We start from the raw sequence: 15761 nt of genomic DNA, 5'->3' as shown, positions 1-15761 counted from the left end.
AACGACAGCCACTGAAAATGCTGTTAATAATAGCTGCTGAATATTGTTTAAGTAAAACAAGTGCAAAGAAAACAGACACACAGAGAAAACCAACAATAAGGAAAATGGGGTCTGATGATTTGAATAATGTGAATTTAGAGGCTTCTTGAATAAATAGGCTGCTGATTGGCAGCTTATTTCTCAGTCTTGGACAAACACGTACCTTCAATTATGCTTCTCTGAAAATACACATGAATAAATCCACAGACGCTTAGAAATATGTTAGAGATTCCCATATGTCATAGAGGCTCACAAAAGCACTAACATGGTCATTGCCTTAATCTCAAAAACACATTATGTATACTTGTACAGCACTTCAAGCAGGTTGATTAGATTATTCTGCTCCTTTCAGGATACTAGCTTTAGAAGTGAGATGAAAGAAATATAAACTTATGGCATAAATTCTAAATTAATTCACCAAGGAAATGGTGAGGACTGGGCATATTAACTGAGATTTGTATGAATAGATAAATATACCTCTGAAGTCATAAAATTGCACCTAATAGCATACAAAAGTTCATATGTAACATTTTGTGTTAGCAACAAAATGCTCTAACTTTTCCCACCCACATTTGAACGCTCCATAAAAACACACAGCTTACTTACTTACTTGATATTTTAAATTAATGAGAAGATGATGCGATAAGGGACAAGAAAACAAATAAAGAGAAAAAAGACAGAGGGGTGATAATGAGATGGTAATGAGACAGATGAGCTCCAACACAACTGTGGTCCCTCAGGTGAGCCCTTCTCATTAACTTGTCTGGAGACAGAACAGACTGACAAGCAGAAAGGCTGAATATCATACACAAATGGGGGGTAGAAAGCGGAAGGACCAGAGAAGCAATGACGGTTATTAACAAGAGCGTTGAGGGTAAGAGAATGAAGCACTACATGGGTGCACAAAGGCATGCCATTTTCTAGTTCACCAGATGCTTCAGTACCATCTAATGGTAATCACACCAGTGCACATTTTACATGCAGTTATTCATAGTACTGCTAGGATTTCTTTAAGATGTACCCATAGGCCATTACTAATAGCTTGCACAAGCCACTCGTGCAGTCAGTCTCTGAAGAAAGACAGTCGACTGACACTTGCATACCCTCTAGCTCCTTTGCACAGGTCTGAGCAAGCTTAGACAAGACAGATCCAATATTGCAGCGAAAACTGTTCTCACAGCTTTTCTTTGAAGACAGTTTTTCACTTATAAGTGAATCTCACTTGACAAAACAAGGAAATCGTTAGAAATTTTAAAAAAAAATGATCAAGTATAAATGTATACATATAATGTACGAGTCTAATGGATGAGTGTCTCTGGTTTTTCAGTGAATACCTTACCCATTATATCCAACGCTAACTGATTTGGGACTCGTACACGAGCTGGCACAGTAGGGGGAAATAAGCTTCCTCTCTACCTCAAGCTGCTACCCAAAGCATGCCCACCTGACCACACAGTGTAAAGTGAGCACAAACCAATGACCCTGTCTTGACAGAGATGCCAGCAAACAAACTCAGGTTTGATTTTTTTGTTTAAAAAAAGAATGAAAAAAAAATTCAAATCATTTTCGTACAAGCTACAGAAAACAAGGGAACATCAGTTAGGCACACTGTCTGAAGTTCTCCTTTCTTACATTTAACCCAGAAGATAATAGTCCTCTTTAGATATGTTATCACTTGTGGAAATACTCTTTTTGATTTAGATGAGAGAGCTGCCAGTGCAGTGTACACAGGAGGAGCATGAGCTGCTCTATTCTGAGTTTGGACTTTGATCTCGGGATTTAAAGGGTGTTTATTGTCCAGTCCAACTGCGTCAGACATTGATGTTTCCACATGCATCTCCATCATGTAATGTTTAGAAAGGTTCAGGGTTGGAGTGCATTAATGATATGGGCTTTACATTTTTAAGAAACAATATTAAATATTACACAAGCAAAATAATCCATTTAGAGGCCACTCACCTCTAACCCTGATCCTAACGTCCAATCTTTAAACCTCAAATATCCCTTCGGAGATATGATATTTACTTCCAAGCTTTTGAAATTAAAATTATTCCTCACCAAGACAGTGACACAAATACTAACGTACATTCATGTCAGTATTTTTACATCAGTTTCATTATCATGGAAGCAAGGTGTGTTTTGGTGACTGCAGCATAGAAAGGAATTTTTCTCTCACAATGCAAAATGCTCCATTTTAAACTCTTTTTTCCCCCCACAACTTGAGGGCACATTGAATTACTAACAGGTAGTTCAAAAGGGTAATAAAAATCTACAGTGCCCTAGGAAATACATTCAAGATGTGATCACTGGTAGGAATGCGGGGAAGAGTCAGATGCATATATTTTCTTAAAGCAGCATATTCCTGATCTATATAGCTTTAAAAAAATATACCAATAAAAAGACCTTAGTCAATCACAATACCAGGCTCAAGAAAAGATAGATCCCTGAAAATAATGTTCAATGTGCTGTTTTTACTTAAGCATCTGCACTGATGCAGCTGCATTCAACAAGAAGCTTCCCCTTGGAGCAGAACTAAAAAAAAACAATTCAGGACAGGGTTTATAAATTTTATTATAAAGAGCTTACAAACTTTCAGTGGAACAAAAATATAGGTATATTTTCTAAACTATTTAAAACTGTCAACTTATCTCAGACTTGATTTAGAGTTGATAAATGCTACTGAATCGACTTGTGGAGGGCATATTCAAGGTGATTAAAGAGCTAATGGATGCTTAAATAAACCTGAGCTGTGAAATAACTGCTGTGTTCTGTGATAAAACAGATACATGAATAGGTTAATGTTGACATTTCTAGCTCATCTTTAAACACTGGCAGTTAATGACTTGAAAATATCACAAATACTTATCTAATATTTAAAGTATGCTAAAGCTTGCAAAACCCAGTTTCATGACTAGATGGTGGCCACTCTCCCTTGGCCCCACAAAGCAGTTAAGGTTTACACCACCATCTACTTTAGTTTTAGAGTTTTGGTGCAGTGCGTCTGACTCTTACTTTTGTAGTTGCACTTTAGGAGAAACACTGGATTACATTCTTTCCCTTTAATTCCTTATATGGCTTGACAGCTGCAGATGGCAGGACAATCCCTTGATACCAAGAGAAAGACAGAGTGAGAGAGGAATATTACTGGGGCTAGTGCCAACTGCTCAAACTGATATGGCATGGAATCACCATGGTGCTCCACTGCACTAATGTCAGTTTTTGGATTCTGGAGGGGAGCAGTCGCTCATTTCAAAAGAGCCCTTTGAGATCCCTTGTGATTCTGTGTCACTTTTCTTCTCTGGCCTGAGGATCACTGAACAAATCCTGGCTCACACATCTGTTCATCCTCCTCAGCCCTTTCCTGCCACCCACTTACATGCTTTTTAGCATTTTTCAAATTTAAGCAGCGGGTAGAATAAGGTTCATAGCTGGCGGTTGAACTTATAGACACTAGTGTACATTTGTAGTATGACATCTGTATCTCTACAAAACAAATCTTTATTTTTAAACTAGTAAAGTATGAAGAAAGAGAAGAATGAAGAAAAGCCAATAGGACACCTCACCTTAAATTCTGTCTCAATGTTGGCCAGTCTTGCCAGTTCATTGCTGAGCTCGAGGGCGGTGAGCACAGGGTCTTCACTGCTGAGCGACAGGTAAGCTGCACTGGCCAGGGCCTTATATGCATTCATCCTGGAGCGTGAGTGGCTGAAGGAGTCTTTCTTCTGTTTCTCCACACATTCTGAACATTTACAGAAATAGTCATGGGGCCTTTCAATGCGAGCCCCCTTCGTCAGCAGGATGTGGACAATTTCGTATTCCTGGCAGTGAGCAGCCAGGACGATGGGTGTGATGTCATGCGAGAAGCGCGTTCCGTCTTCATCGTAGGCGTAAAAGTCATCATCACGCATCTCTTGCTCCAAAGTGCTCAAAGCCAGCCGCAGACCTCCACCAAAAGCAGGATGGGCGAGAATGGCTTCAACGATTCTAACATAACCTTTTGAGATGGCCAAAAGGAGGCCATCACCAATCCTAGCCAAACCATCTTTCTTTAGCAGCAGCTCAGTAACTTCTAGGTGCTCGTTACCCACTGCGAGCTGCAAAGCATTCTGGCCCATGTAGTCCACACAATTAAAGTTAAGGGTTTTGGACTCTTCCAGCATCTTGCGGACCACAGGAATGTTTCCGTATTCAGCAGCATCCAGAAAACGCTCCTCCTCTGCAGTGAGGGCCGAGCCACGCTCGTTGAACATATAGGCTGGGCCCCGCACTGCCTGGCGACGCCCCTTCTCCCTCAACGTTGTGTGGCGGCGATGCATGGCTTCCACCCTGGAGACAGTAAAGACAGTTAAACACACTACATCATTAAAAACCACAATGATTATTGAGATGGCAATGGAGGTAGAACACAACAAAGGAATTCAAGACTCAGAGAAAGAAGCAACAAAGTGATGAAGAGTAAGTGACTGAAAATTAGAGAGGAAGAAAGCAAATGTTGAAGGCAAGCAGAAAGACTGCTAAAATCTGTTTGCCTATGATGTATCATACCAAGTCCTCCATGGACAGTTGTCAAATCTCTTTGTTGGGCAGGTCAACAGCGGTGATTGCCAAAGCAGAGATGAAGCTGTCAGCTTAACTAGCTTTAGAATGACAAACTTATACTGTGTCATCCAAAGTGACCATTTGAACACTGGTGAATAAGAGTTAGTCACTTGGAAATTTGCATGGATATGGATTTAAAAATGCACATCCTGCTCTTTACAGTGTCTTTTTCTACCTTTGTCCAACGATCCGAAGTAACACAGTGCCAGTAGATTGAAGAGAACTGCTTTTAATCATGTCCATTAGTGCAAAACAGTTTTCATCAGGACTATTGTGCTCCAACTACTTTGTTACAAATTGTCCAAATCAGCACTATTGTACTCCACCCACTGCAATTAAATTCGCCGTAGCATCTGTGTCTGCTGTATGATTGGACAGTCGGTGAAACCCAGATAATGAAAAAACCTTGAAACTCCCCAGAGAGAGAGAGAGATAGCAGAGGTGAGGTACCGTTTTTAAAGCCATAATTGGGTAGTATTATCCATGTACAACACTGTTAAAGGATTTTCAATATAATGCTGCTATTATGAGTTAAATGGCTGTAAATGATACAGTGACCTTATAAATGACTAGGGGTCCAGATTCATATTAGACCTGCCAGCAAAATGAAAAAAAGTAATAAAAATACCATGTGAGGTTATTTTGAATTTGAGTTATTTGTAATTGTGTGCGTGCGTGCGTGCGTGCGTGCGTGCGTGCGTGCGTGCGTGTGCATGGACAGAATGCAGGACATTGAATTGAAGGAAATGGTGAAAATGGAAACTTGTTCAAGGTAGAAATATTCCCCAGGGGTGTCAAAGGATGTGGAACTGAGAAGATGAAGAGAGCTCACCAGGACAAATCTTGTGTGTACATGTGAGTGTGTGTATGGGTTTGGGAGGGAGGGAGGGGGAGAGAGAGTCAAATGTGACACAATCAGTTGTGCATGTCCTTGACTGCCAATCAGTGGGAGTAAGCAACCCCCACCCCCCATACAGAGACATGAACAATTACACATTAGGGCACCAGAATATGAACAAAACCTAAATTAACAATAGAATGTAATGTAAGGTGACACTATACAGTGGCTCTAAAGAAAGTACTATCTATTAACTCCTGCACAAAAGCATCTTTTCCTGTTGGTCATTGTGTGTTTTGTTCAGTCAGTCCTTTACGCTCTAAGTTGTGTCTAATGTCTTCTCCACCTTTACACACACACACACACACACACACACACACACACACACACACACACACACACACACACACACATACAGAGGGGGATATTCTTACAGAGATATTTGTAAACATTGGGAGGATTTCTCATAAATGAAGAAAGAGGCTGGCTGCCAGCCCATTTAGATAACCTTATAGTCAGGTAATGAATCGCCATTATCTGTCCCTCTCTAGCTCCCTCTCCATCCATCTTTGGCTGTTTGTGATTCGGCTCTGAAATAAAATTTACCGTCATCATTTTAATGTGGAACGAGAGTCACGCAGACAAGAAGAGCCAGACACAATTGAGATAAACAGGCAGAGAGAAGCCATGTCTACATGTAGGTACAGAACAAGAAGAGAAATTATCAAAGCATGGCATGTGTACATATGTGTTTTGGCTTATATATCTAGGGTCTGAGACTAAATTCCTATGTCATAGAGTGGTAATTCTAAAGAAAGACAAAAAAGACTTATTGCATTTAACAAAAGAAGAAGAAGGGAAGAAAAACTGCTTTTTAAAACAACCAACATCTGACTACAATTGTCCTCTTGGAGAGTACAATATTTATCCAAGAGCTTTGGTTAAGAAGCATTTTATCAATCTATGACTTACTTTATACTGGAGTACTTTAATGTTGTTTCAAACTATTTTATTAAACCTACCCACCTCAGTTTCATACTAAGTATACACTCTGCATTTTGTAAAGTGGACATGGCTTCAAAATCATGAAGCTTAGATTCAGTGGTGATGGCACCTATTTTATTTTCATTTAATGTGATCAGACTATTCACTATAGTAATGTAAGTACTGTTTTTTGGTTTTTTTTAAATCCTGAAACTGCAGCTATTACTGAGTCTGCCCAATTTGCTGGTGGATCCCAGTATGAGCCTCCTGCAGATCACTGAGAGCGGCTGTCCAATCACACAGCTCCCTCTTGTACTAGCAACAAAACTGACAGAAAAAGAGAAAAAGGCAATCTTGCACCATTGCCGCAAGTATCTCTAACACAGCAGTGGTGCTTGTTCAAAAAAATGTCTCAAACTACAGTTCTTTTGAGATCTCAGACACTTAATTGGCTTGAGTCTAGCTCACTGGATTGTAAAAGTTCAACCTCAGTCGTAGTTTGGGTGATGCACAGGTGGACAGACCAGGTTTTTTTTTAAAGAAAAACATCATATGTGGCTAAAAAATGTATATTATACAAGCATTATTGGAAAACTAAGCCAGGAAGCCAAGCTCAATGAATAGCTACAACATAAATTTAAAAAATAAAAATAAAATACATGGTTGGACTATATCTCTACAAAACAAATGTAAATGCTACTTTCTGGAGTAAATATGCAAAACCACTCACAGTCAAACGTAAGGCGTTTTTACGCTTTTTACTCACAAAGCAGGAAAAAAATGTGTTGGAAATGTAGAATGAAGCCTTAACACAGAATGAAAATACAATAAAATAACTGTCACTATGAGCTTTTCAGCCAGGTAAACTGCATGAACAGTTTTTTACGTGTCCTCTTTTCACACTTGAACTTTCCAGGGTTGAGGCACTAAGTCATTTATAATCTGTGCAGGCAATCAATTAGGTTAGGTCATTTACCGGTGAACTAGCAAGAAGGAAGGAAAGAAAAGATTAATCAGGTTTGAAATCAAATTTTATAGAAATGACTAATGAGTTAGTGTTTTATCAGTGGGCAAACACACACATACACACAAACACACACGCACATCTGAGAAAAGTTACACTCTTGGCTCTCTGTCTCTGCTTTTGTCAACCACACACAGAGTTCAAACAGTAAATTGCCATTTTTTATAAGATCAAAGTCGAGTTACTCAACATAATTTAATGGTAATGAGAAACAGACATGTCCAGCCTCTCTAACCAGCTCTTTCACACAAAACCTGAGCATACATGTGTCCAACATTTCACCTAGTCAGGCATCAGAGAGAGCTTCTTCCATGTTAGGCCTGTTAAGCTGAACACTGGTATCAAAAAGCCAGACCAGGGAAGATCAAAGTCCAAACTCTGAGGCCTGTTATTCTCAATATCTGATAGTCATAGCTAAGCTGGCAGTGTAACATTAATATCCATTAAGTATTGTCATTTATGTCCCACTTTTTTCCTCTGGACATTTTCTAAATTGATGCAGTGGGCTGCATACACCAAAACTGTGTTCCTTTGTTTTTACTGAAACAATTCAATACATATGTAGTTATACAGGAAACAGCTAAACATAATTCTGTACACTGTATAGTGGAAATCAATCTCTGCAACCTGCTCCAGCTCTGTGTCACATGCCTTAATCTGCCCCTGTTTCCTATTTAACGATCTCTGAACACAAGGAGGTAGTAAGGGCTTCACTTCCTCACATATGCATTTTGCACATACAAGACTTCACAGCTTAATGGAGGTTGAGATGGAAGAGAAAGTGGCAGCTTTAGAAATTCCACTTACTGACTTACAGTGAACTAATATTTCAGATAACAGCACATCTTAGCATGTGATGTTAAAAGCACAGTAAGTTCAGATATGTCACCAATAACATTACTCAAAGCATTTATTTGAAAAGTCTGCTAATGTGCTGTCTATGCAGTGTCGGTCTGTGCCTCACAAGCTAGGTGCACCTGGTTTAGTGTCAATCCTGCCTTTCTCCACGCTTTTCAAAACTGACCTCTACTTGTTGACATTCCAGGTGGATTAAGGTTTGTGGTTATAGTTTAGAAATAAGTCCACGGACTCTGCACAAGGCCAGTGATCACAGGGCACGCGAATTAATTTTCTGGCTTAATTATATAAGGTGAGGGGGAGGACTCACGTTTGCCGGGTTTCGGAGTTGAACTCGGTGTCTATGTGCTCAACAGTGTAGTGGTTCCCATAGTCCGAGAGCTCCGGAGCCCGGTGCAGTCTCTGTCCGCGGTGCTGAAAGCGCTCAGCGTTGGCCGCTCCACGTCCCCTCCACTTGGGAAACGGGTCATCGTACTGGTCGTAGACCGCATCTATGTGTATACCCGGCCGCGAGAGAAACGGCGAGCCGGTGTCCCCGGTGCGCTGGGGGAACTTTGGCGGCGTAAAGTGTGTGGAACCCCCGGTTTCCTGGTACTCTGGAGACGGGTGAAGACACTCCGGAGAGGCGAGGTAAGGTGGGTCGGTGTCCCCAAGCAGCGGAGAGGCGGAGGAGAACAGGTCTAGGGGCCGCGGAGAGGAGGGAGATCCTCGGGGAAGTCTGAGAGAGAGAGGCGAGGAGGGAGACTCGGAAAGGTGCCCCCTCTCGCCGCTGTCGCTTTCCTCGCCCTCGTCACACATTGGGAGAGTTCCCGTCCACCATATACTTTAAAATATTTAAGCTATGTGACAGACATTTAACAGTGTTTGTCAAAGTTGCCACCGCACAAGTTTCTTCTGAGCAGTGCCGTGGCGACGAGCCAAGCCTCCACCTTTGCCTCTGAGTGCGCGCGCTAATTAGAAGGCAGCGAGTGCGCGCGCAGGGAAAAGCCAACCCTTTACAAAATGGAAGGAAAAGAAGAAGAGGCAACACCATAAAGTAGCTTAACTTACACATAACACCGGCCAAGACAGACGATTACACCTCAGGGTTGCATTTGCTAATTAGCAAGTACAAATAAGCTGTAACTTTGCTTTTTAAATTTGTTTATTAAAATAAAAATTAAAAAAATCTAATTTTACGAGTAGACGGGCGAGAGAGAGGGGTGGGAGCTTGTTTAGGATGTGAAGGGGTTAATGAGAATGCCCACCTGTTATTGACCAATTACTGGCACTGGCATAATCTCATCTTGTTATTGCTTTAGAGAACAAACAAGCGAGTCTTAGCTTACAAGTAATATCAGTGGGAGCTTTACTTTCATATAAAAAGCCGTTACTTTCTCAAGGGTTTGTCAGATATAAGGGATATACAGTCTGTTACTGTGTGTCCATTTGTGCGTGCATGTTCGGTCTTTTAATTAGTGGCAGAGACACATTAGTCACGATGGAGACTTCCTGCAAACCCACACAGACACTAACCAGTTCTAACCCAGCACTTTGATCTTAGATCATTCTTGTATTCATGCAACAAACACATCCACACACAACAAGCCCTCTTTTCTGGTGTTGGGTGGACAACAGTTAACCTACAGTCTGTGAATTATCCTGCATAAAAGTGTTATTGAGTTTTGTTAAATTAAAGAATACAAATAACAGTAACTTACCAATGCCAGTTTAAATATATACTTATAAATAATAAAAATATTTGCCTAATGATTGAATTCCTTAAGCGTGAGTTACAAGAAGATAAGCAGACACACGCTGGAGATTTATGTGTTTATCCTTTGATAACCAATAACTTTCGCACATGCTATGGTTTAACTGGCTTCTTTTAGAGGTTGAGATCGATCAACCTAATGACAGTCATATAGGGAAAATTAAAAGTTACATACCCATAACTTCCTTTTCTACAAAATTAAGAAACTAAGTGACTCATAAATATTTTAATGTCAGATACCACATCTTTTTCACATTAGAGTAAAGGGATTAAAACGAAAAAAGCCAGTGAAGCAGCCATGCGGGAGTAATTACACACATAGAAATTCAGATTTTAATGAAAGTGTAGAACTGCTACAGCACAAGCCTCTCTCTTGGAAATACCAAAACATTTTTTTTTTTATCAAGTAGTCTGTATGATCAACACAATGACCTTGAATGAAAGAACATTTTATGGATAATGCATTATCAGTGATAAAGCTCCAGTTTAATCTATACTTTTTGATTCAGCAGTTAAATAAAAGCTTAATTAGACAAGGATGGCACTGAAATATGTGTGCATATCATTTTAAGATAAATTAAGCTACAATTGAAAACAACTTTTTCCATTTGTTTTGACATTTACCAAAACACGCATTGTAAACGCACATTGTAAAAAGCACTACTGTAATATAAAAATGCTCAAGAAACAAATGAGCAAGCATAAAAATGTAAGTAACAAGTACAAAAGCTGATTATTCAAATAACCTGCTGCAGCTTTTCACAAACACATAAATATGCAACACTCTTTTAACGTATGGTAAACAGTAGATTATCCTTTTGGTTTTTAAAAAAAGAGGCATGATGTAATGCCTCTGCATGGGTTTGAAATTGTCTGGCCTCAGCCCAATCACTGTGTCACTGCAGGTGTTTCTATTGTCTGTCAGAGGCAGAACTCTTGCTGTGAAATCACTGATTGGGAGTGTTTAGAAAAGCCACATAACTGTGTAAGAGCGATTTGGTGTTCCATTTGATTCAGAGTGAAACTACGATTTCAAAGTAAAGGACACAACTCGCTAATAGTGAGTTTAACAGTATATTAAATGCTTATGTAAACTCCAGTGTGTAGATTTAAGATTATCTCCTCACATGTTCAAGATAAACAGACAAAGACAAAGATGAAAGGCAGACAGACAGCAATACAGAAGTTTGATTGAATTATATCTTGCAACAGAACAAAGGCCAAGTATGATCATATTAAACACCAATCCAGTTCCTCCCAGCAGCCCAAACACTCTCCTTTCATTTTGCACAGTTGCAAAATTACAACTCCTTCCTTCATAAAATCTGACAGAAAAAATGTTTCCCATTACATTGTGCAAGCGACCAAACTGGAAATAAACCTATCCAAACACGCCTTAGCTAAGATGCAATGTTACAACAGCCCAATTTTAACAAGCTCCACTTTTAACAAATACTACTTCTAGCAGCCAAGTCAGTCCAGTTTGTTGGACAAGCTGTCTGGAAGTCTCCATTCTCTTGTGACAGGGGATGACAGATGTGCCAGTTTGATGATGCCAGGCATCTCTTACTGTGTTTGAGTTATAGAATAAATGTTCTCAGTCTGGGCTCCACATCTGACAGCTGTTCACCTCTACAAACCCGTGGCATCTGGAGAGAAAGTCCACTGGAAAGAGTTGATAGTTTCCGAAACCTTGAGCTGCTTCTAGCATTGGCTGAAGAAGGTAAATTGCAACCCTGCTGCCCCATCAGGTCAATATTTCCTCCCTCTTCGGATAATTAGAAGGTAGCAGACCACATTAATTTCTGCCACTCAGAATGTTTGAATACATTTTTAAGGATCTCCGTTTTCTGTCTGTACATTTTAAAATCATAAGCTCTCATTTATTGGCATGTTTTACTTTGGGTATACTTACAAATAGCAAAACCATAGATTAAATAAATATAAATTAGAAGAGCACACAAACTAAAATATAGAAAGGTAATCCATACTGTTTAGACATGCATATTCACAAGATTTGATCCTGAGTCAGCAAAAAAATGTCACATGTCCACATTTAACATATATGTTCATACACAATGGTAGAACATCACATACATATATTCAGGTGAACAATACACATTCACCCATCCATCATCTATTATGCATTTTAATGCATAGAGGCATTTTTGGCACCTCGGAAAAAGGCTTTGGCCAGAGCAAGAGGTCAGTTATCAGTACTGTATTCAAATATTCATAAATTTTAAAAAAATCACGACAATCAATAAAATACACCGATTTATGTCAAATTCATAACACAGCCACTGGTTTCACTGACTGCGGATCAACAGTGTCTTTATCTTTGTAGACATCTCTACACTGCATCTTTGAGTAAAGAAATACTTGCATTTACTGAACGAGCTAGCTATTAAGAACGTTTGACAGCAAAGAGCAGCAATTTTTCTTATTTTTGAAAGTACCGACATCTCTACTAGAGAGGATGATTTACATCCTACAGTTGCAAATGTTTCTAAGCCTGTAAAGGAACTTTAAGGTTAGAGATTTTCCAAGTTGGCACTGGACATCTCAATATTTATGCAAAAGAATGCTGTTTCCCCAACATTTGCAGTGCTTTTTGATGCCTGAGCATAACCAGCTAAATGCTAATCTGCCAGAAGATGATACAAATTAAATATGTCATCAATTTGTTTTGCAGAGACAGTTTGTCTGAACATTTTGCATTGGAAGGCAGTTTGAAGATAAATTCAATATAAACTTGTCATGTTGATTACAAACATAACCTATACATGTTTGCTAATGCAAATTAGCTGCATGTAAATGTATTTGTTATAAGACAGTCAAAATCAAAATCACACAGAAGAGTAAACGATGACAAACATCAATCATTCAGTGGGTTTCAGTGTCTTTTCCCATCCCTGTGTACTGAACAGTCACCTCTTTTTTCACACCCTGTCATCTGCTCATTCCCTCACTGTCAAACACGCTCGCTCTCAGCTGTTTGGGTTTTTTTTTCTGTCTTAGTTAACTTTTTATGTCCACTCTGAGGGTATAAGACTTGGTCACATTTGGTTAGAATCTAGACTTCTCAGATTTGCTGAAGGTGCTTTGGGTTGAGTGGAGTGAAAAGTGATTAAAACATGAAAGACACAATAAATTACTTTAAGATAATGTACGAAGCACAAAGTTCAAAGTCATTTTTGGAGGTCCTTTATTTTTGGTTTCAACATTCTGTTCTATGTGGTAGGAAATTGGATCTATGGGTTAAAGAGGGAAGAAATTGCCTATAAAAGTCATCAGCCCTAATCAGACCTCACTGTTCGAGCCGTCTATGTGATTGATTGGGGCTAAAAGTGGTACAATCGTGCTGTCTGTCACAGGTAAACAAGGCCAGACTGCCAGAGGCTTCCTGTCTTTGTGAATTCACTGGGCAAAATTGGCACTGTTAATGTGTCAGAGGAGGAAGTGCACAAAAGCCAACTGCTTACACCCTCCATTGACCTCGTGATAGTTTTATTGGTCACTGAGTCAATCGCCCACCATTCCATCAATGGAAGCAGCACAGCAAGGACACATCTTTTTCTTTATCTTACTTGCTCTCCTCCAACCAGCGAGATCTTTCACAGTTGAGTTTGTTAATAGCTGGCAGATAATGGAGTCAATGCATACTCTATGCATATTTTATTGGTACAGAGCAGCTGGATAGGCACTGAAATGTTTAAAACTTTTATAAAGTCTGCTTGATGAAGTTTGATTAATGACTTGTGACAGAGCATTTAATGAGATATTCTTCCAACTAGCCTTTATTAAAGATATCAGATGCTGTGTAGTTGCATGCAGCTGTCTAAACCACACGCATGGACACAAACAGGCAAAACAATGCAAATTAATTCAAATAAATGCTCTAAGAATAATTTCTTCTCCTAGTCTGTTTCTTCTGTTATTGCACACTGTGAATATACGCTTATTGTTAACCAAGACATTCTGAATTTTCAGTTTTATATACTGTGTATACTCATGGCTATTTATCATTTAAAAGCAATCATATTCATGGCTCCCAACAAGCCAAACTCCCTGCATAGAGTGTAATGCCAGAATGCAGGCTATATGGAACTAGCTGACATATACATTTATTTACAACCTTGTGGTTGTTTCTTTGTGTGAAATGTATTCAATGCTTCAGTGCATTTAATACATTTCCATCTTGATCCCCATCTCTAAGTCATTATGGAATAGTGGGAGCAAGTATTTTGTGGTTCAACAATTTGTATGTGTGCGTGTGTTTTTGTGAGTATCTGGCCTTGGGAGGTTCAAATTTGGCAGATGGTGGAACTGAAAGGGAGCAGTAAAAATCTTAATTTAAGCTGCGACAAGGGAAATGGAGCCTTCTCATGGCCAAACTGGGTGCTGACATTGGCTCTCAGGTGGTGTCAATAGATACTTGCTGCATTCTCCAAAGTCTGGCATTTCTCTTTTGAGTTCTCTTTCTCATTATCTAAGACAAAGGACCTAAAAAAAAAAATCAATGATTTGAACCGACACAATCGAAGTTGAATTTCCTTGCTCTTTACGGTAAATTGAGCCTCTGAAGGTGTCTTCTTGGTTCAAAAATCAATAATGAAGGTTATCTACAAATATCATTTTAAAGTAAATGTGCCTTGACATTACCACGTGCTGACAAGTAGAAACGTTCTCATTTTATCTGACTGATTTTTTGTCCCTCTGAAGTTGTGAGTTGTAACGAACTCTAACTAGCAATCCATATAAAGTGGGGACTGCAGTGTCATTACCTCATACAGAGAAGATCCATGGAACTTGCCATTAATTATCCCCACCAGTGACCTGTGCTGGGACAATCAACACAGTCTCTGGCACTGGTTCTGCTCCCTCTGCTTAACAGCTGGAGAGCCGAATGCACCCACTGTGTCATCTTGAGTGAGAGGAGGCCCCCTACTAAGTAAACAAATCACCTGTGCTGAACTTAAATGAAAATGTTCTGAGGTCTACTTCGGTAAAAAACTAATTTCCAAATCTTTATTGGCTGCACAGCAAGAGTTAAGGCCAGTGTCAGGCTAAAAGCCTGAGAGGAACACTTGAATACAGTAGGTTCAGAAGAAAGCATAACTCTTCTTTAATTCTTAATGCTTGCGGTAGTGCAAATACAGCTGAAATCATCCATTTTTTTAATAAATGAAAGTATAAATAAAACACTTAAAAAAAAAGAAAAAGAAAAAAAAAGAAAAGCTGATACTGCCATCAAAAACCAAAAACGCACCCTCCATAAATCCATAAACTGATGACAGGATATAAAAAGTGAGACTGAAAGATGCCGCTTTTCTTAAACAAGAATAGCAAATGAGGCAGTATTCAACAGTTTTCTGATGTGAGGCTATTTTCCATTTGTATATATTCATACATATATAAAGAAATGTACAGTTATACCAAGGTGAAATGGCTACAAGACTTGCCTATTTCCCCTGAAACGAAAAAAGGAATAAATGACTTGGGTAATAGTTTTAAAATCTCACAGGAGACCAGTATGTACGCCTACAAACACACAAACATATATAATCTAAGCACTAGAAGGGTGAGTTATTGACCCAAAAGGAATAAATTTGGGTGCAGAATTACTTAAACTTCCCACATCAACATTCTCTGTTTCCCCACAA

General features: G+C 39.3%; 1 protein-coding gene across 1 annotated transcript in view; it reads right to left on the bottom strand.

Annotated features, from left to right (window-relative positions):
- LOC102306339 (short transient receptor potential channel 7) overlaps positions 1-9278 on the bottom strand; it is a 15530-nt gene extending 6252 nt beyond the window's left edge. Inside the window, exons 1-2 of the mRNA XM_042221982.1 lie at positions 8653-9278; positions 3603-4365 (exon numbers count right to left, since the gene is read on the bottom strand). Of these exons, the coding sequence (XP_042077916.1) occupies positions 3603-4365; positions 8653-9140 (1251 nt within the window). The 5' untranslated portion in view covers positions 9141-9278. The remainder of the gene's footprint in view (positions 1-3602; positions 4366-8652) is intronic.
- Between the last annotated feature and the right edge of the window lie 6483 nt (positions 9279-15761).

Source organism: Haplochromis burtoni, unplaced genomic scaffold (assembly GCF_018398535.1).
Source record: "Haplochromis burtoni strain Fernald_Lab_line unplaced genomic scaffold, NCSU_Asbu1 Contig_4, whole genome shotgun sequence".
Lineage (NCBI taxonomy): Eukaryota > Metazoa > Chordata > Actinopteri > Cichliformes > Cichlidae > Haplochromis > Haplochromis burtoni.
This window is presented reverse-complemented; position numbering and strand designations above follow the sequence as displayed.